Consider the following 27788-nt stretch of genomic DNA (forward strand, 5'->3'; position numbering starts at 1 on the left):
TCCGACATGTTGTGTCTGTATTTTCATTTATCTCTAAGAATTTCTTGATTTCCTCCTTTATGTCTTCTGTAACCCATTGATCATTCAGTAACGTATTGTTCATTGTCCATGTGATGTAGGATTTTTCCTTTCTTCTTTTATCATTGATTTCCAGTTTCATTCCATTATGATCTGATAAAATGCATGGTATTATCTCCACCCCTTTATATTTACTGAGGGTTGCCCTATGGCATAATATATGGTCTATTTTTGAGAAGGATCCATGTGCTGCTGAGAAAAAAGTATATCCACTTGATGATGGTTGATATATTCTATATATGTCAGTTAAGTCTAGGTTATTGATTGTAATATTGAGGTCGATAGTTTCTTTATTCAACTTTTGTTTGGAGGATCTGTCCAATGGTGACAGAGGTGTGTTGAAGTCACCCATGATTATCCAGAATTCTTCACCTGAAGATGTGCTGAGATTAGACTTAGATTTCATTTTAATATCTGTGTGGTCATTAACAGAATCTTCAGTTAAAGGCTCAGGCATTCCACTAATGTGTTGTTGCCCTGTTAATACAGGGGGTTTGCAAACTGTTTCCTCTTACTTCTAAATATTTTAAATGAAAGTTTACTTTATTGGATTACTCCATTTATTCAATAGGGATAAATTCACTTATATAATTTTTTATATTAAAGAAAAACAAGATTTAAAGTGTTACGATGTAGGCAGGGTCGTTATTCCTTAACCTTTCAAAATACCTCTTTTTTTCTTATTCCATAAGCATACCCATTCAATCAGTAACCCTGACACATAATTTACAACACTGAATTCCAAGGGAAATATTGTCCACATATCCACCATTCCTTGTAAAAATAATTTATTTTCCAAATTGACCCACATCAGGAGAAATTTTAAAAGGTACATGGGTTTAATTCAAAATATGAACTATTAACAGTTTAAAGGGTGAAAGAGAACACTCAAAAGGAGATCTCTAATTGGATAATATAAGAACATTTGAACATTATAATGAGCTTGCTGCATCCATGCCAACTGTGCTGAAACTGGGAGCATTAAAATAATTTTCTCACAATTTATTTCTTTCATTATGTTATATTCATTCCCTTTTATAGGCAATACATTCAAGACCCAATGAATAGTGTATTCATTGATTCTAAAGAGGAAGGTAAGGGTTAAATAAATAAGAACATCAAATTAATATCCAGGCCTAAATGTTTTAGCAGGGCTAAAAAATCTGTTTAATCATTTAAGTCAACAAAGGTTAAGATAATAAAATAAATTTCTAAATGCTTTCCTTTTCTGAAACTTAATCTGTCTTGCTGAAGATGTTTTAAAAGATACTATCAGCTTTGCATAGTCCCAGCTGTTATGAAAATTTACTTTGAATGTACTAAGAAGAGAATGGAATTTTATGAAAATAGCTAAGCAGAGCTCCTGGGTGGTTTATTGAAACTGTGAGAGCTTAGGACTCATTTTAAACCAGCTGTTGACTGATAATTTAAGACCAATAACCACTAAATCTCTTATTTATCAGGGCTCTGGGTTATTTGGCAATGTAATGATAACCAAATGATTAGGAAACTAATATACAGTGAAAAGATAACTTACAGTGTTTGTTACTTTTATTGCCTCAGTTTGATGAATAAATTTGCCACATTTACAGGACCATTTCCCAATTTTAAAAGACAGTATTAAATATTAAAACAGCTTTGCTTATTGTTAAGGCTATGTTTTCAAGTCACTAAAACAGACCAAAGAAATATGAGCCATTATCATCAAAGTTTGGGTAGAACTGTGATTCCCAGGGCTGTGGTTCATGATGAGGGCAGATACCTTTATGAACTGAGCAAACAAAAATTTCACTTAATGAAGAGAGATAGTGGTAGCAATAGTGGATGCAGATGAAAATGAGAAAAGCCTGAAGAGTCTTCAGTGTTTTCTACTTGACAATGAGGTCCTGTTATTGATTGAAAAATGTAATTTGATTTTTGCAGAGAAGATCAGAATAAAAGCAGAATCAACAAAATAGCCCATAGAACATACAAATAGCTTTAAGAACAGTAGAAAACAGACTTCATTCATCAGATTTTCCTGGAGAAAAAAAAATTACTAATTGCATGTATAATCAGGATCTTGGTATATAATTTTCCAACAGTGCCATTGAGTTGAGAAGTCAAAACTGTATTATAAGAATGTAATTGGATGATCTTGCATTGTTGGATAAGAGTCAATGTTGCCCTGCTTACCTATGTTCTACCTAGAGAGGTTCTAGAAGATTACTATGTGATATTCATTCATTACTTTTTGGAGGGCTGGCACTCCATGGGTTTTATGGACAGTGCATATCATAATTGCAAATAAATAAAAGATACATATTTGTGTAGTATTCTCCGACTTTTTCAATGTAACTCACAGAAGAATGGAATCTCAAAGTCAGAAAGGGACCTGGCCACCATCTGGAGGCAGTCTGGCATTGTGGAAAGAGCAGACTTTGAAATTTCAATTTGGGTCCCAGCATTGTCTTGAATAAGTCACGTCCCTGCTTGATGCCAATCCTCATCGGAAAAAAAAATTCATATTCATATTTGTTCCATTAACTCACAGAATTTCTTTTGAGGATAAGTGAGAGAAGCCTATATAAAATGTGATCTTGTAAGTATTTAGGTTCAAATTCTGGTTTGGCCACTCACTCCAGTTATCTTGAACAAAATAGTTAAGTTTTCTAAGTCTAGGTTTCCTCATTTATGAAATGGGAATCTAAAAATAACTATTTCATAGGGGTGTTGAAGTAAGCTATATCTTTCATATAGTTCAGTTATTAACATCATTTAAGAAGAAAAATTACATATCATCACTATTTTTATTTTATCGATACATGCTTTTTATTTAATTTTTTTCAGTACTGAGGATTGAATTCAGGGCCTTGCAACTGCTCTGCCACTGTGCTACATCTCCCATCCTCCATAGATACTTCTATAACCTCTGTTATTTCACATTGATGTTGATGACTATCTTATTTACAGGGAAGCAGTCTGGTCCACCAGAAATAGTAAAAACTAGAGGGTATCAGAACTGGATTTGAATTCCATTGCTACCACTTACAAATTGTGTCAAATTGGGCAAGTTACTTCACCCCAGATTCCTCACATGACATCCTGGAAGAATAATCAGTCAAGATTTGGCAAGGGCCCATTATAGATTTTTCACACATCATTTTATTAATCCTTATCATAACCATAATGACAGGGAGTAGTAAAGTTAGAATTTGATCCCTGTCCAGCCTGACTCCAACCCATGGAGGCAGTAATTTCGCTCACAGCATCTACACTTCCTAATTTTCTCCTGTTATCCCATCTTACTCAACTGTTGAAGGCCTAGAGATGAAGTCTAAAACTTGTCAACAAAGGTAGTCACCAAGCGGTAAGACTAAGTAATAAGAAATTACAATTATTAGATAAGGTATTCTTTACTAGGCCCACCTTCCATTCAGTCTAGGAATCCCCTACAACTCCTGACAGCAGGTCATTCAGCCCCTACGAGTCATTATAGGACCACATCATAGTCTTCTAAACTTGATGTTGCAAAGCTGTGAGGATGAGATTAAGAAAATCAAGCCTGGGCTGGTGACGATGGCCCAGATAAAGCACCATCTTCATCCTCCAGGCTTAAAACCTACCTGCAGAAGTGTGATGTGTGCAAAAAAAAATGAATCAACGTTTAATGGAAAAATCTGTAATGACATCTCCCTAGGAACTGAACAGGGAAGTGCAATTCTAATGCCATAATTCATTCATCTGCAGAAATCTAATACTGCAATTTTATAGTCTTGAATAAAACCAATTGATATTTACAATTGCTATGCTGTACCTACAACTGTAAGCTTGAAACCGGCTCAGAGGAGACTGATAAAAAGCTGATGCCCAAAGCCTTAGCCTACTTTCTTCCGCATTAAATCATATGCCATCTACTGTGTTCAAAGATGGTTAAATTGCTTCCCATTTACATTTTAACTTCATGTCATCTGACTTCTCTACTCTCAGTACTTAACAAAGCATATCCCAGGACTCCAAACACCAACCCAGAAGCTTTTTATGGACCTCATTCCTGGGGCTATAGATTTACCCCTATCTATAATAATTTTTAAAAATTATAAAGACTATTCTGTTGGCCACGTGTCTTTAAACTAGTTCTTCCTTCAGTATTCACACTCTGCACTGTCATTGTTCTACCTCTGAATGTCCCCTGTCTTTGCTGACAACCTGTCCTAGTCCCACTCCCCAAATATGGATATTTCCAAGGGATCCATCCTAGGCAGAGTACTTCCTTCCCTCCCTCTTCCTCCCACCATTTCTCTGACCCTAGCCTTTCACTTCTCACTCAGGGACAGCTCAGTTCTGTAACTGTCATCTCCAGTGATAGCGCCACTTCAGAAACCCAGTATCATGTTTCTCTTTGCTATAATATCACAGTGAACTATCTCACTGAGATCACAAATTAAATATAACTAAAAAATCAACCAACGTATCATTTGTCCTCTGGATTTTCTTCTGATTGATTTTATGAAGTAAGAAAGCTGGAAACTTCAAACCTATCTTTATCTTATTTTTTAACTTCAGCTATTCCATCCAGTTAGCTTCAAGTTCCAGTATGAATTTTCACATTTTAAAATGGAATCTTTCGATTTTTCTTCCTGAGATTACTTTTTAAAAAAATATTTAACCTTCACCCAGGGTCACTGGTTCTGGGTGAAAATCTAATAGAGAATGAACCCATCTCTCGCCTTTTGCTTTAAGATCTCTCTCTTGTCAAGTTTCTTCTACAAATGCCATCCCTGGATTTTCCTTATTTGTGTGTCTAGGCCTTAGCTTGGCACTTACGGAAAACTGTATCAGTGAGATGATCTGGCTTTCCTTTTCAAATTTCATTCTCCTTGTCCCTTCCATTTTGGGATAACTTTGTGACAGTGTGACCAATGAGACATAAGCTGAAGTCTGCTATGAAATTCATGGGGGAATTTCTGCTTGCTTTCTTTTATCCACCCTGCTAATATAGACACAGATATGATGAGTGGACTTGAAACAGCCTTCTTCCTGCAATTGTGAGAGAAAGGCAAAGAGATTCACAGAGACTTTCACAGTAACATCGTGAACTATATAACTAACATCACCAGTTGTCTTCTCCATATTTGTTATTATGTGAGAAAAAATAAACTCAAACCCTCGCTCCTGTGGGGAAAGTGGAGTTTTCTTCCATATTTTGGTGATCCATTCAGAATCTCTTGCTTGCTTGTCCAACTTGGCCCCTCCCCATTGCTGAACTTCTCACTTTGATACTAAGTTTTCAGCTCAGCATGCCCCCTTGTCTCCAGGGATGCTTGATGTTCCATGATGAACCAGCTTATCCCTTCAAGTGACCTCCATGCTGAAAACCAGACAGTATTCTTCTAGCCTGGATTCTTCAGACCTTGTCCTGGATGACTGATATAGTTTCCTGGTCTATTTGGTCACCCTACTTTCAATCTTTCCCAATTTCATTTTACAGTAGATACCACCACAATTAGATTTTTATAAAGAATATTTGGTAATAAAACCCAATGGTAATACACATCAAATGATGTACTAAAATATCTTCAGTGGTTCCGTACTGCCTGCTTAACTAGATATTCAAATACCCCTATAGTATCACTTTATTTAATCAGCCTGATTACAATTTTTCAATATTTAACCTATTTTCTTAGAAAATAGAATGTTCTTGTTCTTTAAATGGATCCTTTGATCTTCTACTTCTATAATTTTGTTTAAACTATTTCCTCCCCCTAGAATGTGTAATGTCTTGTTCTTCATTTTTTCCTCTAAAGATAACCCATTTATCAAGTCTTAGCTCAAGTGTCTTCTCTTCCACAGCATAATAACTTAATTTGGAAAATTTTTCACTTTTCTAGCATCTCTTGGAATAGCTACTTAAGGCACACAACATAATCACATAGTTTTACTGAGGCACTCCTGAGATTAGCAGCTTCTTGAGGGAAGAAATGATTTAATAATACTTTATACATATGTTCAATAAATATTCATGAAGTCTTTTTTCTATGTGAAGATGGTGCGAACAAGAGAGATAAGGTCCTTCTTCTGTAGTTTATGTTCTCGGGATGGAGGGGCAAATTTTACAGACAACAAGTAAGGGAATAAATAAACAAAATAGGATCATCTCAGATTCAGATTGGGCAGTGAGAGAAGTTTTCCCCAAGGAGGTGATATTTGAGATGAAACCTCAAATGATAAGAAGAACCAATCGCAAGAAGACTGAAGAGCAAGTAGGAAGTTGCTGAGTTGGGTCTGACTATGATGTGCCTGGAGAACACAGGGAGGGCAAGTGGATGGAGGATGGTGGGCAGGTGGGGGAGGGACAGGGAAGGCTAGTGTGACATGAGGTTGCAGAGGTGGTAAGGGCTGACCTTGAAGGTCTGTGAAGGCCAAGCACAGTGGCTTGGATTTCATTCTAAGGTTTTAAAAAGGGAGTAATACGATCTAATTTACAATGTAGAAAGATCTCTCTGGCGGCTGTGGAGAAAACGGATTATATAGGGTCAAGAGTGGAAGCAGGAAGATTAATTGGAAGACTTCTGCAGTAATCAAGGGTATGATATAATAGCAGGTTGGATTTGGTGGTTATAGAAGAGGAAAGAAAAAATGGACTCACAGTCTCCATGATATTATGCACGGTAAGTTGAAATATAGTGTTCAACACATATATGCCTTAATATGTATCTACTTCCAAATAGTTTCTCATTCTTCATTTCTATCATACCTTTGAGTTTTTCTGGTTTGGATCACACAATATGGCTTAATATACCCCTGTTTGGCATTTGAAGAGCCAAAGAGAAACATACAAAAAAAAAAAACCCTTATATAAATTTAAGGAAATAGTAAGGGATCTACTACCAAAAGTCACAACCTGAAAAGCTGGAGTTTGGAGGGTCATATTGCTAAGTTAAAGAAATAAATCCTTCGAAACAAAAAGTAGAACTCAAAATATGTGATAGGATGAAAATGAATGGGGTATTCAAATACAAAGACTGCATTAAAATAAAAGAGTCTCCAGTTAATACTAATTGCAACAGTGTGCCTTAATGATTGATAGGATAATTAATTTTCATTGAAATTGAAGATTCTCCAGTTCTAACTTACTCTCGCTTCTCTGGAAATATGAAATCTTCACATTACTATCTTTACATGATAAATTTCCCCGATAAGTAAGCTAACACTACCTTAAATATTATCTTACTAGAAAGGAATGTTTATAAAATTCTAAGAGCACTGAATGTGACCTGCTTTGTTTCTAAATTAGGAATCTGGGGAAAGATGAGTAAATTCAGTGGGTTCTCATTCTCTTTCACATATGCCTTCCAGTACATTTAGGATATTGCCTATGAAGATTCATCCTGCATTATGAATTAAATCCAAATTCCTTCATTACAAAGTAAAATCTTGGAGAAAATAGGATGATTTTTTGCCACTTTTTCACCCGAATCGTGTGAAACTTGGCCCCAGTCGGTGTGAAAACTGGCTGAAATATGTATGAAAGGCAGTCTGGGTTTGTCAAAGTAGTTCATGAACTTTGAACAAACTTTCAGGGAACCGAGTCCAAGTCTTAGTTTGTAATGCAACATGAAACCAGGTGAATTTCAGAAGATTTCAAGTTTCATCCTGAAAATTTGGCCTAGCTTTATAATCAATCATCACTCTTGGTCACGATGAAAGCCAACACACCTTTTTGAAAACGAGAACTGCATGCAGACTGATGACAGCTAAGCTGCGAACCACCCCTTCACTTCCTTTGCCAAAGAAGAGTTCTCAGAATGGAAACAGTTTCCCTCTTACCTGGAAAGGCAAGTTGAGTGATTTTGGCATTGGGTGTAGAAAGAAATGATAATCAATATGTGGAGACACGCCTTGTGAAATGATCATCACCTACAGAGCAAGTGGCTAATGTCTAATCAGTTCAAGTGATGGGAGATTTATTCCATTCCCTTCTATGCAGTAGATAAGCATGATGTTTACTCTCTTGACCATTAAGATCACTGGCTAGAATAAGTACTCTGAAAACTCTCCAAGGCGTAATCATTATTTCTATATGAAGAATGAAGGATAAAAAGAAAAGTAAATCAGAACGTAACCTCTATCTTGTTCAAGAAACACAAGGAGATAAGAAGACAAAAAACTTTCAGGTTTGCATCAACTGCAGTTTTTGCAAAAAACAAACCAATGAACCCCCGAAAGCTCTATGCAGTATAAATGAATCCAATAATTAACTAAACACAGTACACTTTACAGAAAGACTACATAGTTTCTGTTTTCAACCTGAAAGTTTCAAATGTGTTTCCACTGGAAAAATTACTCTCTTCAACCAATTACTTGCTGTTGTGCATAGTGACATGAGAAAATTAAAAGGTATGTCTGAACAGAGCCACTACATCATTGGAACAGTATGTCTGAACATTTGGATAATAAGGCACAGATGTGAAGCAGAGGACTTGGCACTGCCAAGGTAACAACAAAGCATTCACCATTGGTTATAATGGTTTAAAGGGCCATATTTGAAAAGAATAAAAGATTGCCCTTCCTCCCACTATGCTAAATCATGTTACACCTTTTATCTGCCTAAAAATATGAAGAAAATCAGACAAATAAGTATTATTCCAACACAGGATAAAGAATAAATATGTAGAATACATTAATATTTTTATCTATAATAAAGCACATTTATGCAATAACACGTAAAGTTTAACTTAAAAAAAAAAAGACCACATGGCCTTTATGTTGCAAAACAATGCATACAAACCCAAAGGACTAAACAGTCATTGGGAAGGTGGCTGCTGAGGACAGCTAGAAGTGATGCTGCCCCTTAATCAGTGGTCTAATTATTGCAGAATGTTTTATTCATGGGCATCAGGTTAAGATAATGCATAAGATATATACATTAGTCATTATTAAGCTTTTTCACTTACAAGCACTGTGGTATTTGTGTCAGTCATTACTAAATCATGCAGCACGAGGGCAGTTATGACAGTGGGGTACTTTCATTAAGTTTGGAGCAAGAAACTAATTTTCTGCCCAGAATAGGAAAAGTACAACTTACCCAAGGTCCCTGATCACCCTGTTCTCCCTGTATAATTGGAAGATAAGATGACAGCTTTAGCCAAAATCCATATGTGATACTTCTTAAAAAGGTCAAAATATAACACAGTACAGGGTCATGCCAATATGAATTTCCACTAAATTAGTTTTTGTCATGAATTTTCTTGCCTTATCACCTTTTGGACCAGGGGGGCCCTGAAAAAAAACAGAGAGAGGAGAAAAAAAAGTGTAATTTAGAAAAAACAATTGCAGCTTGAATAGATCCATTAGGTCAGTAGAAGATATATACAAAGGGCATGAAGATACAGATGACAATGACATTTCTCAATACATTTTGGTTTCTGAACTATAATTGTATTATAATTGGAATATGAAAATGGCAATACGTGTGTGTATGTAGACATTCATGCAGTTATGTTTCATCATCAGAATGTGGTATGTTGAATGGATTTTCACAAACTTAACACACCTATGCAAGGAGATCTCAGTTAAAGAAAACACTATCAGCAAGTCAGAAGCTGTCCTTGCCATTACTCTGTACCACTTGTTAACTGCTATTCTGACCACTGGCAACTTTATATAAGTGAAATCACACAGTAAGTGTCTGCTTGTTTTTGATCAAAGTGTATGCAGTTTATTCATAATTTGTGCATAGTTGTAGATGGCTATTACTGCTTTCTAACATTCCACTGTATGAACATAGCATAATTCATTCATTCATTCTCCTGTTGATGCCCATTTGTTTCCAGAAGGTTAGAGGAACTGGGCTAAAAATAGTGCTACAACAAACAGCCTCATACAAGTCTTTTGGTGAAAAGTTGTATTCATTTCTGTTGGGTATATAGCTAGGAGTGGAACTGTTTGGTAATAGGAGTATACATGTTTAATTTTAGTAGGTCCTGTCAAATAGCTTTCCCAAGTGGCTTCTGCAATGTACACCCTCATCTGCAATGTATGAGAGCTTCAGTTGTTCCACATCATCATCAATACTTGGTATTTTCTATCTTTTTCACATTATATGTTCTGATGGGGGTGTAATAATTTCAGGTTTTTTAAAAATTTGTATTTCTTCTTGGTTCAGTAAGTTGAACCACCTTTTATACATTTATTGGCCATTTTACATCCTCTTTTATAAACTATGCACATCTTTTTATCTTGTTCCATTGAATTGTTCTACTGCTTTGCTATAATTCATTACACATTACACATTATATGCCATGCATTTGTATGTAGATGGGTAGGGATATATAGTAGAGCTCTTTACATACAATGAATGAGTCATTCATCAGCTATGTTAATGCAAACATATTTTCCCATTCTGTGTACTGCTTTTATATTTTCTAAACGTTTTTTTAAATGAATTTTAAATAAATTCAATATAACTTTTTTTCTTTATAGTTGTCTTTTTCTTTTTTGTATTTCACTTAAGAAATCATTGCCTACTCCAATATCAAGAAGAGATTCTTCTACATGTAGTCTAAAAACCAAAAGCTTCATTATTTTAATCTTCCATATTTGGATTTGAACTCATTGGGAACTGATTTTGTAAATGATAGGTGATAAAGTTAGGATGCTTTTTTCTCTAAGTGGATATCAAATTAACCAAACACCATGTAAGGAAAAGGCCTCTTTTCCCCATTGAGGTACTAGGTTACCTTTGTCATCAATCAGGCGACCATACATATATGTCTCTTTTCAGAAATTTCTTCTTTGGTGGGCAGCTGTCTATTCTTTAGGCACTTTGAGATTTTCTCTGCCTTTGAACAAAAACACTAATGGGAAATACTCATTCTAGAGGTATTAATTATGCTGTCTTCTCTAGTTCTTAAATATGAAGTCATGTTTTGTGGTTCAGCCCAACCTAAGGATCTGGAGCATTTTTAAGTCACCTTTAATCTCTCAGCTGTTTGTAGCAGGATTGGGAGACAAGGTCAAGCTCAGATAGGAGGTAAAGTCAAGGTTACTAACCCCTATCTTAACTTTCCCTTGCTGTTCCTCTGCAGGTGGGCACATAGCAATATTCCATCTAAATACTTTCTTCTGCTAAGAGCCAGTCATAGAGGAACTACTCTAGCTAGAGCTGAGAGATTATCATGAAATTAAGAGTAACAGATCAGGTCTCATGTTTTGTTTATTTTACATTGACAAAGAACTTTCACCTGTTATTGCTTAATCTTTCCCACAATGCAAGGCAGAACTTATTATGGTAATCCTTACATAAACGTCCCAAATGAAACTCAAATCTTATCTATGTTAGGCCTCTTATGAGTCTGTCAGGCTTCTAATCCAGTCTTCATGACTTCAAATGCTGGGGTTTTGATACTAAAGCTCTTGAACACAGATCTAGAACTGCATTCTCAGAGTCATGTCAGGTATCTGGTACCTGCCCTCAGCATTGTGCCCTCTGAAATGCCTCCCAACTACACATTCCCCACTGCCATGGACATTGGTCCCAAGACCTCAAGAGTCTAAATGAGAGAAAACAAGGAGAGCCGGAGGGTGACAGGAAGCTAGACCATGCGATGACCTTGATAAAAACCTTTCACTCAGATCAGTACAGGAAAGGGACCTGGGAGTGGTAGGGGGGAGGGATGGGAGCAGTGCTAGGGACTGATATTGGTCATTATTGCATGCATGTATGAGTATGTAACAATAAATCCCACCATTATGTACAAATATAATGCACCAATAAAAAAAACACGGGGGAAAAACATAAAAACCTTTCTCTCTTATCTGCAAATTATTTTATCACTGAAAAAGGGAAGTGAGAAAATTATTCTTTCTTAAAAGAGAAAATTATTTTTCTTAATGTTTTCAGTAAAATTTTAATATCCTTATTAATATTTTCAATAAATCAAGTTGTAAGTAAAAATTATAGTCTACCTACTGTCTGTAAAACTAAGGAATTTACTTGGTAATTTTAACACATACAAATGTTCATTAATTCTGTTTAAGTCGAATTCTATTTTTGGTAGAGCAAAGGAAAAGAATAGTGAGGGGATTCCTACCATCATATTTATGCAATAGAATGAAGACTCTAGTCTTGATTTAAGTTGCATGTCATTGAACTCTATTTTGACTTTTACATACATCTGTTGGATGTTTCTAAAGAGTTCACCAATGTTCTGAGTACTGATAGAGCATATATTGGGAGAGGCTGATTTAGAAAGATGTGGTCTGTCCCTGTCCTTAAAAAAATAACTGGTTTAGCACAATTTACTGGCCTTCAGGAAAAATGACTCCTAGTTAAGTCCAACTACTTTAAGGTCAGCTTTTAATATAGACTATACCCAGGTTTTTCCCCTCTTCCCCTGCCTGCTTTTGCTAATAAGATTTCAGAGGCCAAGCCTTCCAAAGGCACTCTGTGAGGTTCTAAGGCATGTTGTCAAGCTTTTCTGTAAAAAATTTTTTTACAGTAGGGAACAGAAGCAACTCCTTTTCTCAAAGTCCAATGACCAAGACCAAAGCCTCGCGTATCAACTAGTGCTCTATAGCTGGAGCGCCTGGAGCAAGGACGCTTAATTCATGAACACATGAAATCTTGCACTCAAAACTGAGCAATAAATACTGCTGCTTCAAGGGCGGGTGTTTCTGAGCAGACAGCATGGCGTCCTGACACCTGCCAGCTCAAGACAGAAGCCAAGCCGAGGTCAACCTCCACTCACAGCTGTGGTGGCTGCTTGGGACACTCAGCCCCCACTTGTGTGTGGGATTAACAGCAGGTGTTTTCTTATGTTCTGACTGAAATCCCACTTTTCTTTCTGAGTTGAATTTCTTCACTGAAACCTGTATTTAATCTGAAGACCAGAGTGGGCCACCTTTGTAAACAGCATTTCAAAATTTGGGAGCTGTGGTTGTTTTCTAAGCCAAAACATTACAAATTTTTAAAAAAGAGAGAGTTCTTTGATTATTAACTTTAGTTAGATCATGATTTCAGTTTTGCTTTGTCTTTAATTTAAAAAAAAACTCATTACTATTTATTAAAGGATAGAGACCAATACAAATTAATAACTCTAATTGATTTATAGTGTATCAGTAAATGGCATTTTGTTGTTTCCAACAACACCAAGTTTATCAATCTAAGATGTATTTGTTGTTTGGGTAACAATGTCAATGTCTGGATGGTTAACTATTGGTAAAACCAAGTTGAGATCAATGAAAAGATGAAATAAGGCAAAATTAGTATCGTAACTAACTAGGCTGTGAGTCACAGATTTATATCAGGTTTCTTTGGGGATTCCCCACTTTCTTGTCTTCTCTAGAATGTTGGAATTTGATCTATAAAAGATGTATTAAAGCACACTTTAATAAATAAAAAATTTGAAATGATTTTTCTAGATAGATTTATGCATAAATTAGGTCTCATTACATAAATTCTAAAAGGTACTAGTAACATTCATATTTATTAGTGTTGATAGTAGTTGGAACATTTCTTTTAGAGCATTGTTAGTGTTAACAATGTGGCACTCAGTTAACTGGTTTCTGACACACTCTTTATAAATTTGGGGGGCAAGCTTCAAAGTAGCTCTTGTTCAAACAACTTTAAATTCAGCAATTATAGTGTACCTTTCTGTTTGTTCCAAGTTGTTGATGTAGGTCTTGGCCTATATTGATTCTAGTCTCCCAAATCTATATCTTGCCCAACAACTAAGGTTTTAGCTATTTTTCCATTCTCTATTGTCTATTTCAATTAAATGGGAAAACTAAACTAAAAGCATAAAGAAGTACAATGAATAACACTCAGGAAAATATTGGATTTTAATCTACATTACAGAAACTGAAATGCAACTGGCAGAAAGAGAGATTCATATGGTTTGAGCATCCCCCAAAATGGTCTTGTATTCATTAGAACCATACATTTTACTTCTTTTCTTTTTTTTATTTGTTAAATTTTACTTATTTTCAACTGGAAAAAGTAAAGAGGGACTAATTTTTAAGATAACAATCATGAAAACAAATTCTGCTAGTTCTACTAAAGCTAGGAAAAAAGAGAATAGGAGCAAATCCTAGGAATTCTTGGCAGCCAGGGCTGATGGGATAGAAGTGAGGTTATGATTTCTAGCCCAGAAAAATGTAGATAAGTTTATTTTTCTGGGCTAGAAATCTAACAATTTTTTTTTCTGGTTAATCTTTTCATTACTGTAGAATTATGAGGACAAGCAAGTCGATTCTCTAAGCATTTATGGCTTTCATACAGGAATCTGGAGGAGGGACATATAAGTCAAGTCTTAGTCTATGGGATAAACACCGTGTTGTGGGAGAATGGAGAAGAAGAGGTAGGAGAGCTGGAGTTGAAAGGTGCTACTGTGATGTTATCCAGAGTTAAGGGAGCCTGGGAGGAGTGCTCAGACAGATGGGAAGGTGTGTCTAAGGGTGAGAAGGATACTGTGTTATCAGAGAAAGACAAAGAGGTTGGGACAGTAAGAACAGAAGTGGAGTGGGGACTGGAGATAGGGAATAGTGGAAAAGAGAAAAGCTGATCAACTATACCCAGGTGTCTAGTCCGATTCTGTCTTCAATTTAATAAGAGGAGATGAGATGAAATGAAGCCTGCTTTGCTTTGTGGCACTCAGAGCAGGGAGTGTTAGGGCTCCCTAGGAAGTTGTAACTTTAGTCCAGGAGAGAGATGGTAAAGGTCTGAATTAAGTTATGGTGGTGAGGACACGTGGCAAGTTCTAGATTTGGGAGACATTTCTGAGGCAGAACCAATGAGACCATCTAACTGATTGGACAGGGAGGCCACTGGCAGATCAACATGGTTTGAGCAGGTCCTGCTCATTGGAACAGTTACAGTTCTGTAAACTTGCAGAAGAGCATTGGCCTAAGTCAGTTCAATCTAGACCAATGCAGCAGTTCAGAGCGAAATGAATCATATCAGGTTTAATATCAGTGTTTAGGGTTGTATTTCAAATCCAAAGTGTTGGTAGCTTCAGATGGTCTAATTGAAAATAGGAGAGAGAGAGAGAGACAGAGACAGAGAAGGAGACACAGAGATAGAGAACTGTCATCACTACCAAGTAAGAGGTGCACAGATGATACATTACAGACACTGTGCCACCACCACTCTGAAGCCACTATTCTTCCTTAATTTCTGCAAAGAGGACATCTTTATTGCATTTCCAAACAGACTATAATATTCCCATATTTTAAAAGAATATTTTTCCTATTCTTTCAAAAAGTAATAAAACAGGATCTCCCACCCCAGCAGTTCTCTGAGAACACAGGGCAACGCCTTGGTCTGATGTTGGTCTTCTTTCTGAAGGGCTCAGGCACTCTTGCAAACATCATTTTATAAATATTCACAGTGTCCCAGGGAGGAAGAAACATGGAATATCCAAATTTTCTCTTGCATTAACTAAAATATAAGAACTAATTCTACTGATTGTAAGACTTCTGCCTTCTCCTTAGATCTGTTACTGACTTGGCCAGGGGTATAACGAGATGTGCACTCAAACCATATACTTATAAAGAAATTGAATTTGAGATGCTAATTTTTAACAAGTATCTGAATGTGCAGAAAACCATACTGCAAATAGTATTAATGATTGAAAATTTAGTGTTTTATTTGAAAAATACAATGATCTAATGATGAAGAGAGTAAACCTACTGATGTCCTTAAATCCAAAGGAGTCTTGGAATATGTCCCGAGTGATGGTTGGAAACAGACTATGCAAGTTTAATATAGTTTACCTCCTTTGTTCAGGAATCATTGTCAAAGAAAACAAAACAAAAACTTCATTGTAGTTTTCACCACATTACTTTAATGAATAAAACAAGACTGAACTTCAAGTCCTAGAAACACCTAGTTACCTCTACCTTAAAGTAGGTGCTCAATTAATTCTTGCTGAATCGAAACAGAAAGAACACAGTAAAACTTTCTGCTGTTCAAAGCAGAAACATATAAAGAATAATAGAAGAACCAGATTAGCTGTTTATTATAGTGTCAAACTCTGCTAAGCCAGGGAAGGGAATTATAGCTATAAACAGATTTATAGCTTCAGACTTTACACTTTTCATTTTACATTGAAGATTAAAAGTGACCAAGCAGAAGGGGGTAGATATAAAGCAAAATTCTGAATATCAAAAACAGCTTTACTTACTAGAAAACTAATTTTTATAGCTATTATTTTCTGGACATTTTCTGGAGTGAAACAGTAACTCAAAGGTCTTTTGTGACATCTGCTTGCACCCTGAATGAGGGACTATATGTGGCCATGGTCAATCTTAAATCCTAAGCAGCTGCCACAAGGAAGCAATTAGTAGGTCTAGCACTAGAAGAAAATTTAGAAAATCCAAACATTAAAAAAGAACTCTGAAAAGTAAGACTGATGTTATGAAGTGAAGGGCTTATAAAACAGTGGGGATCAGGGACACTCACTCTGGCTTTCTTTTCTAACACAATACAAATTAAATACAGTCACATTGCTTCTCCTGCCAATAAAAACTAAAGGGTCTATTCTTCCTAACATCATTATTTGCTCTAAATGTTTTAAGATATTGCAAAAATTTTCTTTGATTAACTTTGAATTTTTTATACTTATTTTTAAGAGGTCAAACAAAATGAACTCCATGGTGAAAGACTTGGAATTCTAAACATTCCTTTTGTGGAAAGAAAGTATCATCTTGCTCTCCATGTGGCCATAGTAGCCCCTGTGATTTTACAACTCATGGCGTAAGCTATCCGCAACACTCTTATATCTTGATATGATTCAAATGTATTCAGAGATACATATTTTATAATCTATTTCAACATGTTTCCTAATACATCACGTTTTCCTGACCTCACAAAACAAACACACACACACACACACACACACACACACACACTTAATATGAATACACGTGTGTATGGGTGGGAGAGCAACTCTTAACCCAGAAACAGGTTCTGCAACACCACAGACCCAACCTGTCTTTCTGAGAGGATGAGTCTATCTTGGCATGATGTTTGGCTGATACATTCAAAGAACCCAAAGTTACTGTACAGCTGCCAATAACCTGCAGAAAGAACTTACTTGAAGACAAGGAACTGACTTGAAGACAAGGAACTGACTTGAAGACCAGAAACTGCCCCAGGCAGGCCTCTGGGGAAAGGTGCCCCCATCCAATGGGAAGAGAGACTCAGGCCCCACACTGCCTGGCCAGAATAGCAAAGACAGCACAGCTGAGTCAAGGTCACTGGCCTGCAGTTCAAGAGGGGCAAGGGACAGAAAAATGATCCCCCAAGAGCTTGTTCATTCACATCTACTAATACACACGTTTGAGAAGCTGGTAGAACAGGGTTTTGCCAAGACAAGTACAAAAGGGTGAGGGAGATCTTGGTGTGATTCATCAATGCCACCTGCAGTGGCAGCTCTGGATGTGCCCACACCGCACCTCAGTCATTGCCTGACTATGATGAGAAATTTCTTCAGGATCTTCCACAAGGACTTAGGCTTTAGACCAGAGACCCTGCGCCTAATAGAAGATAAAGTAGGCCCAAATCTATATCGTGTTGGCTTAGGAACTGATTTCCTTAACAAGACTCCTAAAGCACAAGAAGTAAAATCAAGAATCAATAAAGAGTATAATGAATTGGACATTACTGTCCTATGAGCATATATGGTTATATGGCCTATGTAATTCTATATCATGACAACCAGAAGAATAAGAAATTATACTCCATATATGTATGTCAGAATTCATTGTGTTATCTTGTATAACTAACAAGTACAATTTAAAAAAAAAAGAACTGGATCTTTCAAAGAAGATATTTAACTTTAACCTGTCCTAGATCAGGCCTGGCATCCAGGACTGAGGACATAGCTCGCTCATTCTCTCTCACAACAAATCCATTAACAGACATAATAGACACCACAACATGTATACCCATGCCAACAAAAGGGTCCTTATCTTTTCCCCAGGTTAAATTTTTATACTTTTAAATTACAATAGGGAAACAGAAAAATGGCAGAAAGTATGCAATAGCATAGAAGTCCAGAAAGTGAGCTGGGACTGCTAATGGTATCAGGATTTGGCTTTACTTCCCCAGGTTCTACAGCTCTTAGTCAGTTACCCAAACTATAGGAGGGTGTAGATAAGTGAATAACTGGTTATATTTAATATTTCTATGCCCAACCATCTTGTCTCCAGTGATGATGTCAGCTCTTGGAGGAAGGATCATAACTCTTACTTGGTCAATGATTCCCACACATCTAAAGACTAGAATACCCTGAACTCTGCACCATGTGATGCCAAGGGAACACATGCAAATTAATGTGGCAACACACTAAAATTCCCTCTCACATACCACTAACTCAGCAGAGTTGCAAAAATTAAAAATCTTAAAACTAATAGTTAAGGATCCTATCAGAGAATACAAAGAAATGTACATATTTACATAACAAACTAATACAATGTAAAGATGATTAGATCTTATTCTGAGCTTCCTGTGTTTCCTTCATGACAGCACTGTATGAGCACACCACTGAGAAGGGGTGACTGACAGGACGGAATTTAGATGAAGGTGCTGACATTCCTGCCCTTTACGCAGTAGAGATGCAGACATGCAGACTGGAAGGATTAGGCTCTCAGTCACTGTGTTCACAGACAGGGCAGATACAGCCATATTTTTTATTTAATATATGATAAAAATAATTCAGTTGTTTCTTCTTCTCACTTAGTAGATAGCAGGTTGGAAAACTTTTCCTTTAAAAAAAGTATATATATCTTTTTAAGTACAGCACCTCAAGGGTAGAGGGGGTGAACTTCATATTTTTCTTTTAAATCCAAAAAACATTCTACTTTGGAGATGGTAAGCCACTTCTTCCATTAGGTGATGTGGAGGGGAAATCTGCAACTTGACTTTAGGGCACAGCCTGGAGGGACCACATTGGTGAGGCCATGTAGTCTTGCATGTGCAGAGCAGAGTTGTTGTAGAAGCTCAGGTAGTCAGTGACTTAAGTGCCACTCTTTTTTACTAAGATAGTAAATGCTTCATTTTCTAATATGAATTTGATATATTAGCAAATCCTTGTACCACTGGAAGAGAGAACTTTATTTTTATTGAATCTGGATTTAGATTACCTACCTGCAAATTCTTGTTCAATGTTGGTGGAGCAGGATTTTGGGGAAGCATTTGTCTTTTGGTGACCAGGAGTGGAGCCCAGATACAAGAAAGGACCTATAGGTGTGACCTCATTTCCATAATAGAATATTTCCTGTGATGAATTTGAGTCTCTTGTGTTGTTTCCCGCTTTATGCTGGTGTACAGTGGTGATGTGGGCAGTTCTGTGAGCCACATTTTGAAGATGACAGAGCAGCTCTCAGTTTGAGTGAATTAATTCCTGGAGGAGGCTTCCTGCCTCTAACCCTTGCCCTTACTCTGACACCAGAAGAGAAAGAGACTTCCTGTTTCCTTCTTGCTTGGGCCCTTGCATGTTTGGAAATTCCTTTGTTATGGCAGCTTGTATTTCCCTAAATAATGGCCTATACTAGAGTACTAAAGGGAATTTAAATCACGGAATCCTTGCTCTGAGGTTTTAACCAATGATGCTGGGAGTGGGCCTCCTCCTGCCTTACCACTTCCTTGTCAAAGTGACCTCAGGGTCACCCTGGACCTGCACACACTCTGAGCACAGCAAATACAATGGCTATCTGAACTCCTTACTCACAGGTTTATTATGAGAAAAAAGACCAAGTCATATTGTTCTCCATTTTTAACTGTCTTCCAGTTTCCAGCCCACAGTAGGAGATTTTTACATGTTTAATTGATGAGAGAAGATGTCAAGTTGATTTACAGTATCAAGTGCTTTAGTGTTTAACAATAGCATTCTCCTCTGAAAGGATCTATGAAGAAAGGATGAAAGCCACTGCTGTCATTAGTGGGGTAGGTGGGTAATGACCACTGCCACAAAGGTGTTGCTAGGGTTCCAAGTGGGAATGAACATGAATCCCTTCATCCTGTGGCCCCTGTGTGGGGAGCTGGAGCCTTTGACTCAGGGTGTATGCACGCTTGCTGTTCTGCAGGATGGGAAGAACCGAATGTTGGAATGGCACATGGCAGCCACCACCTCTCTGAGTGTGCTGTCCAATTCAGGTGGTGTTTTTATGTTAGGATTTCTCTCTGGCACCACTGCCCAGGTGATGAACACTGTCCATTTCCAGGTTAGTCCAGGCTCTCATCAGGCTTGGGAGGAGTCTCCATTTATAGCTAGCTCTACAGCTGCTCTAATGTAATTAGCAACCTGGATGCTTTCTTCAGGAACCTGTTGCATCTGTTAGATACAAAACTAAAACCAGTTTACTATAGGAGGAGTGCAGCCGGCTCTCTGTTTCTTCAGTGTTACAGATGTCTTTCCACTGCCTGTGTTCATGGGAAATGTGGTGCCTCATCTTTGTAGATTTGTAGAAACACAGGTTCCCCTTGACTGCTTTTTAAGTGCTTACCTTTATTATTGGTTTTGAAAAATGTAATCATGATGCACCTTGCTATGGTTTCTACATGTTCCTGGAGTTTGGGATTTTTTTTAACTGCTTGGATCTGCAAGTTTACATTTTTTTTCATTAAATTTGAAAAATTTTCAAATCTTTATTCTTTCAACTTTTTTGGTCCTCTTGCTCCTTTCTCTCTCCTCTCATTTGGTGACTCCAAATACTAATTGATGATGTTCATTAACAACCTGTATGTTTTCTTTTTCTTTCAGTTTTTTATTTGAGATAGTTTCTATTCCCATTTTCCAAGTCACTAATTTTTTCTTCTACAGTGTCTAATCTGCAGATATCCAATGTGTTGTTTTTCATTTTACTCATTGTACTTTCAACTCTAAAAGTTTCATTTCATTCTTTTATGTATGTTGTGTTTCTATCTAAATTTATGAACACATATAAAACTAAAAGTTATAAAAAATTCCTGTTTGCCAATTTTAACTGTCAGTTCTGAGCTGGTTTCTCATTATGAATTGTACTTTTAAAAAATTTTATGTGGTAACAGGGTAATTTTCAACTAGATGCCAGATGTTCTTAAATTCAATACTGGGTGCTCTTGTATTCCCACAGATATTTTAAAACTTCCTTCAGGAATGCAACTAATTTTCTTGGAAACTGTTGATGTGTTTGGATGTCACATTTAAGATTCAACAGGAAAGATTAGCACATGTTTAGTCTGGAGCTAATTATTCCTCACATGGAGGCAAGATCCTCTAAGTGCTCTACCAGATTGCTCATGCTTTATGAGGTTTTCCTGTCTCTTAGAAACACACACTATACCCATCCTATGCAAGTGCTGAATTTCACTCTCTCTTGTAATTTCAGATGGCCTTCTCCAGACTTGGGTATTTCCCTCATATGCATGTGCTGATGTTTCTCTGCTGCATAGCGGAGGGGAATCCTCTTTGTATCTCCAGGTCTAGGTACTCTAGTCCATTTGATCTCCCCAGATTCCCAGCTCCATCTTGTCCATGCAGAATATTTACAGGCTTCCCTGGGGGTTCTCAGTCCTTACACCATGGCTTGGCATAGCTGAGGCCAACAGGGCTCATCATGTTTGTTTCCTGTTTCTTGAGATCACCGTCTTTCCTTGACTAATGCTTAGTGTCTTATCAACAACCCACACTGTTTCATATATTTCCATTTTAGGGTAAATCAGAGCTTTGCCACTCCATCTTTGCTATCTCAGCTGGAAGTGAAAGGTCCTTTGGTTAAGTGGTTTCTATAACTTCAGAATGGAGTTCCATAACTTAGCACTTCAGAAATCTTTGAAATCAATGACCATCAAAAAGAAAATGGGTCCACTGCCCAGGTGGTGTAAATGCAGACGACATCTTCCAGACAGTACAGCTCTTGGGTGGGTATTCTCAGTACTTCTTTTAGAGAAGGAACTGCTGTCACGTGTGGCTGTGGGCTAGGCCTGCTCCTCAGGGTGGGCCTCTCCTTCCTGCTTCAGGCTGAACATCAGCTCCACTCAAGCCCTGTCTCTGAGAGACTTCCAATAGAGAAGAGTCCTCAGATACTCTGGTGCTGATTCTGGCCCAGTCCAAACCCATGAGGCATGATGCTTCATGCCCCGTTTTCTTTATAATCTTTCAAAACTCTCAATAGTCTTTCTTTGCATTTAAACCTCTTGCTTTTCCTCACACTGTTAACTGAGACAGAGGCAATTCACTTTGTCTTAGATGTGAACTCATGACTTTAACTTCTCTTTGTTGAACTCCCCTAATCTTGCCTGGTTCTCTTCCCCATGCCCACTGAGCACTAAGCTATGCTAATCAGTGTCCTTCCTCAGGCTATTGACTCTGTCTGTAAGAATAGGTCTCGAATTTCCTGGTTCCCTTATAATTTTTAGTCAATTGGTCCATGTGGTCACAGATTCTGTTTCCTTCACTAAGTCTCTGTTGCTATCATGTTAACTCATTAAATACTGACGTATTATTATCCAAGTATTCTTTTCTCCTATCTTATTTTTAAAACCAGTGGGAGCATATTCACATTTTAGGGGGGAAGTTGAAAATACAAAGATACCAAACATGCTTGACTTCATAGCCAGTACAGATTTTATTTTTGTAGTTTAATCCCTAGGTTTCCATAAAGCTCAATTACAATAAAAATATCCATAAATAGAATGAAGGAGCATTCATTCACATTTTGGAAATCTTCAGGCTACTATATCCCATTGTTTTAATATTCTGCCACAAACAAAACCATTGTACTGTAAATGAGAAAAAGGTAACTGATGTGCATGTCGGCTATGAAAAACATGTATCACTTTGCTTCTGCATAATGCCATTATCTTTTCCTGATGCTCATAAACCATGTAATGAATGTTTTAAACTTTAAAAAGTGTTTAGGGCCATTATGAAGATCTAGTTTGCTAGTCAATTTGTTACAGAAAAAAAAAAGTGTGCATGCTCTTCCCATTATGGAAAGTTATTGTTTCAGACAATGAGGTCTATAAAAAGCTATCTCCATGCAAAATTCTGGTGTTTTACCTTCACATTTATGTTTTTGTTGGGCCATAAAAAGTTAAGGACACTAAATTCTGACAATTGCTATAAAAACACATTCTTAGACTCTAGATTTCAGACAGCAATACTATCTGTGTGAAAGTCAATTCTATTGTGTATCCTGTCAATATTTTAATTATTCAAGAACTGTCTTTTGAAATAGACTTTTGAAAGTAAGGGTTTCCATGCTTGGTTTCTGCACACTTAATTCTCAATTTTCTTGAAGCAATTTGTTAGTGTTTGGTCCAATGAAATTTTTCCCAATCTTGTCCAAGAATTGTCCACCTCCCTTCCCACATTGTAAATTAATAAATTATGTAATAGATGTTGATAATGTGATTGAATTATATATGTACCTGTGAATTTGTATTTTAATAAAAAAGACCCTACATAAGCATATATTTATTTAAAACTGCACAGAATGTTCCTTAGTAGCAACTCACCCTGCTTGAGGACTAACTCAGTTGTCTAGAATTATTGGGGAAGCAGAGCTTAGAATAAGACTGGCATTCTAAAATTCTTTCTGTCTTCGAAAATTTACTAGTGGCAATTTAACATGTTCTTGATGACAGAGGTCAGCACTATGACTACCAGAGGTTGTTCTAATAACTGGTAATCTGAGGCCAGGACGAGTGACATCTATGCCTCTGAGCTTCTGAAAATTCTGTAGCTATGTGTCAATGTTAACATCACTTTGAAGAGAATGAATGACAAAGAAAAAAGTGGTTTATGAACATCCCAAATCCTTTGATATTAAATGGATGGAAAAAGGTGGCAAAATGAAAACTTTCTTAATGTTTTTTCTCTTGGCGTTTCCCCATACATTCTATCTTCATTTCTCTAAGAGTGGTCACACATTTTTATATTTTAATGCAACAAGGCAAATTGGTGCTTGTAACTATGATGATCACAGTCAAGATATTTTTCCCTATCAAAAATTGGGGTCTTGAGAATTTTCTGTGAAAATCAAGCAGGAATAGTGTCAGTTTATAAGGACTTGGAGAAAGGATCCTCTTAATCTTGTCAAAATTATACATTTTTAAAAATATTTTTGCCAAATGGAATTAACAATACTGTTCTCCTCTGTAAGCTCATGATTTAAAAATGCAAGGGGTCTTTTTGGGGGCTGGGATCCAGTACAACATCTAGAATACTCATATGGGTGTTTGCAGATTAGCTCCCTTAACAGCCAATGATGGTGCTTTGAAAACATACACATGTCACAATTGTCCCTGAAAGTCAAGCAGCTCAGCTGTCCCCATAGAATCACAAGAATTTCACAGCCTTTTCAATGATCATATTATTCACCAGTGGTCTACAAAGACCTCAGAAACCTTAAGAAGAATTTCATTTTTTTAAGTTTTTTTCAACTTTCTAAGCCCAACAACTCAATATAATTTTTTTTCCTAAACCTCTTTGTTAGAATTTCACCTCTTAGAACTACACTTGCATTACTTTCTCAAGACTTGTTGCAACTCCAGATTCTTTTGTATTGTAAGGAACTAGCCATACCTTCCATCTTCTGGCGGCCAAGTTCTGCAGGGCACCTGCCGCCCCTTCCAGCATGTCTGGGACTGAGCACTCAGAGAGCAGTGTGAGGTAGGGTTTGACTACGGAGGGGTGCCACAGCATCTGGATCCATTTGGGTGGTTCTGCACAGTCTGGAACAGGTCCTACTCCATCCCACGGGTGGAAGAAAAACAAGAGAGTAAACGTCTTTAACAACCTCCTCATATTTCCATCCTCAAACATCACAAACAAGACAAAAGCAGGTGTTATAGAATCCAGTGAATACTGGCGACAAGGTCAATTGTTCAGGGATTAGGAGAGCTATTCCTGCCACAGAGAGCTTAGGATGGAGTTTGTGAGGGGTTGGGAGATGTATAAAAGTGACTGAAACTGGTAGCCATCCAGGATTAGCTCCCTGAGAACTTTTCTGACACAACCTACACAGGAAAGAACAAGCAGAGATGGGGCGGTTTTGGATGGGTGGAAGAAGGCTAAATATCAAGGTAGTACATATTATATTTACATATATCATCTGTTGCATAGGAAGTTATCAACAATGGAAAGCCTGCACTAATGCAAAATTATAATAATTTATGCATAACTCATGCATAACTGTTGTCAATTCTTATATAATTTGTAAATACATATTTGCTTGATTTGTGATACCATATTGCATCTAACAAACAAATGACAGAATGGATGAAAGAGAGAAAATTGCTATGGTTTATTAGATGCACTGACATGAGCTATAGGCAAATCTGGATCCTACAGCAATCCTGATAGTTAAATTTGCTTTGAATTAAAAATAATGAATGGGAGCATGTGTAATTAAAAATTAATTACACATAATTTTAAAATTATGGCTTATATGCACAAAGAAATACCAGTCCACCACTAGAAATGAGAGTTATAAAGATTATAGCAACTTGCACAAATGATAACAACAAAAGTTAAATGAACAAATAAGATTCAAAGCACAATGGAAGATGGTGCTTTTCCCTAAGCAACATGCATCATAAAAACATGCAACAATTATAAAAGATGCTTTGATAAAATGTTTCTTTCATTTTTGTCTACACTTCAAATCTTCTATCTTCACTATGAATTTTAAAAATATTAAAATGTGAAATAACTATTCTGACCTTTGATTACATGAAGTTTTTGACTTTTGTGAAAAACAAAGGCAATGATTATAAAGAGGACAGAAATGAAATATGCATATATTTGGGGAAAATATTTTCATACTTCTGAGAAAAACCACAGTAAAACAAAGTTCTTCCTTTATAATTTTAGGGTGGGGTACCAATCTGTTTAGCCCATTTGTATCCATCAATGTATTTAAAATCAATATAACATATATGACACACACTAAGCTTCCTCACCGTCATTTTATATACATCCATCTGTATGTAGGTGTGTATATGTAAATAAATGTGAAAACAAAACTCTATTCCAGAATCTGAGTTAAGTTCCTTAGTCTTGAAATTTTTAGTGGAAGAAAGTAGACATTTGTCTCATATAAAAATGGAAATGTTGATAGAGATACTATAAAGTTATTTACCTGTCACAGATAATTTCCAGAATTTTATTACTTATTTTCCAAGAGACAAATTCAAAATTCATTACCTTTTCCTCTCCATTATCATTCAGCTTAGCTTAAGTCAGAGCTAAATGATATCAATTGATGGATGTTGGACATCCCACTAAAGGTCATTTTCAATGAGTTTGTCACTCAGTTTCAACTTTATAAAAAGGAGGCTCAGTACATAAAGCATGTTGGGTTTTTTAATCAAAACCTTTCATAGATAACTTTGCATGAAGCCTTTAGATGACTATTCATGAAGCCTGCACACCTCTTCCAAGTATTAACAAAAACACTGAAAGTGAAACGCCCTTGTCATACTGCTCCTGGGTCCTTATTTGAGACCCGCCCCGCTCTTTGTGTTGGACAGAAAGCACACTAGGGAAAGACACAAGTCATTTTGCAAGTGTGTCAACTTGGATGATGGAGCAGTAGTAACACTGGCTTCTCAAAGGAAGCCAGTTAGAGCAGCGAGTCTAGCTACTAATGTAACAAGAAATAGAAAAATATTGCATTGCCTATTTTGTTTGTTCTATTTTATACTTTATCATCCCCTTAAACATTTTAAATTAACATTATCATTTAAAGACCTGATAAGATCTAGAAAAATAAGAATACGAAATGTCAACTCAACAAGGATGAGATTTCTCTCTTCCAAAAGAGCTGACAGGTGAGCAGGGCAGGTAGAGAAGTAGTGTCTGTGGGCTCATCACAAATGTGACAGCTGAAGTGCAAAAGAGGGAAAGCAGCTGCATTATATTTTGCTGGCTCTTCTCTTGTTCCACGTTTCCAACTTCTCCACGATAAAACAGGATTAATAGTTATAGCAGTAGACAATTTTCTTCTGCTCTGACATGTCATCTATGTAGCTCTTAAATACCTTTTATTACAATCATTTTTTAATGGCTACAGAGACACACTGAAGGAAATAAAAGCACAATGGATGTGAATATAGATAATCTTTGATAGCAACTAGAGATAGAGTCCAAAGGGGATTCTTTGCTATTTCAGAATATTGATGGCCCCCTGACAGATTAACATGGAAGAAAAAGAACTACTTCAAAGCCAGTTGATGTAACTGACCTTTATTCAAACTTGAGTTAATAGGGGCAAATGTATCAGTATCCATTAAAGAAGAGATTTTCATTAATGAAAATGACTGGACTTTTTTCAAGGGTTATGTTAACATATTTGACATTATTTTGTCTAGCTAACCAACATTAACAGGCAACAGAGCAGTGGTCATCTAGGGTCACACTTTGAAGTAGACAAAATTGTTCTGTAGTTGAAAACTTTTAATGTGATTATTTCTCTTGGTGAGGATCCTTAAGAAATTGTGGGATATGCAACTCTTACTAAAATAGTAATACATCATTTATAAATTTAGATACACAATGCTTCTCTCCTAACATTTCTACTGGTATATTGAGTAAAGGCAAGTGGTGACTAAATCTTTAACATGTTCAAAAGGCTGACCAAACGAATAACTATTTCGTCCCACAGAACACAGAACTGAATTTGTAAACCTTGTCCCAACTACGTTTGATATCCACTCTATCTTGAGGACATATAACTGA

General features: G+C 36.7%; 1 protein-coding gene across 1 annotated transcript in view; it reads right to left on the bottom strand.

Annotated features, from left to right (window-relative positions):
- The window catches only part of LOC120888046 (autism susceptibility gene 2 protein homolog), a 95804-nt gene that overhangs the window by 43377 nt on the left and 24639 nt on the right, over positions 1 to 27788 (bottom strand). Inside the window, exon 2 of the mRNA XM_078035914.1 lies at positions 24633 to 24793. Coding sequence (XP_077892040.1) covers positions 24731 to 24793 — 63 coding nt within the window. The 3' untranslated portion in view covers positions 24633 to 24730. The remainder of the gene's footprint in view (positions 1 to 24632; positions 24794 to 27788) is intronic.

This window comes from Ictidomys tridecemlineatus, unplaced genomic scaffold, assembly GCF_052094955.1.
Source record: "Ictidomys tridecemlineatus isolate mIctTri1 unplaced genomic scaffold, mIctTri1.hap1 Scaffold_132, whole genome shotgun sequence".
Taxonomy (NCBI): domain Eukaryota; kingdom Metazoa; phylum Chordata; class Mammalia; order Rodentia; family Sciuridae; genus Ictidomys; species Ictidomys tridecemlineatus.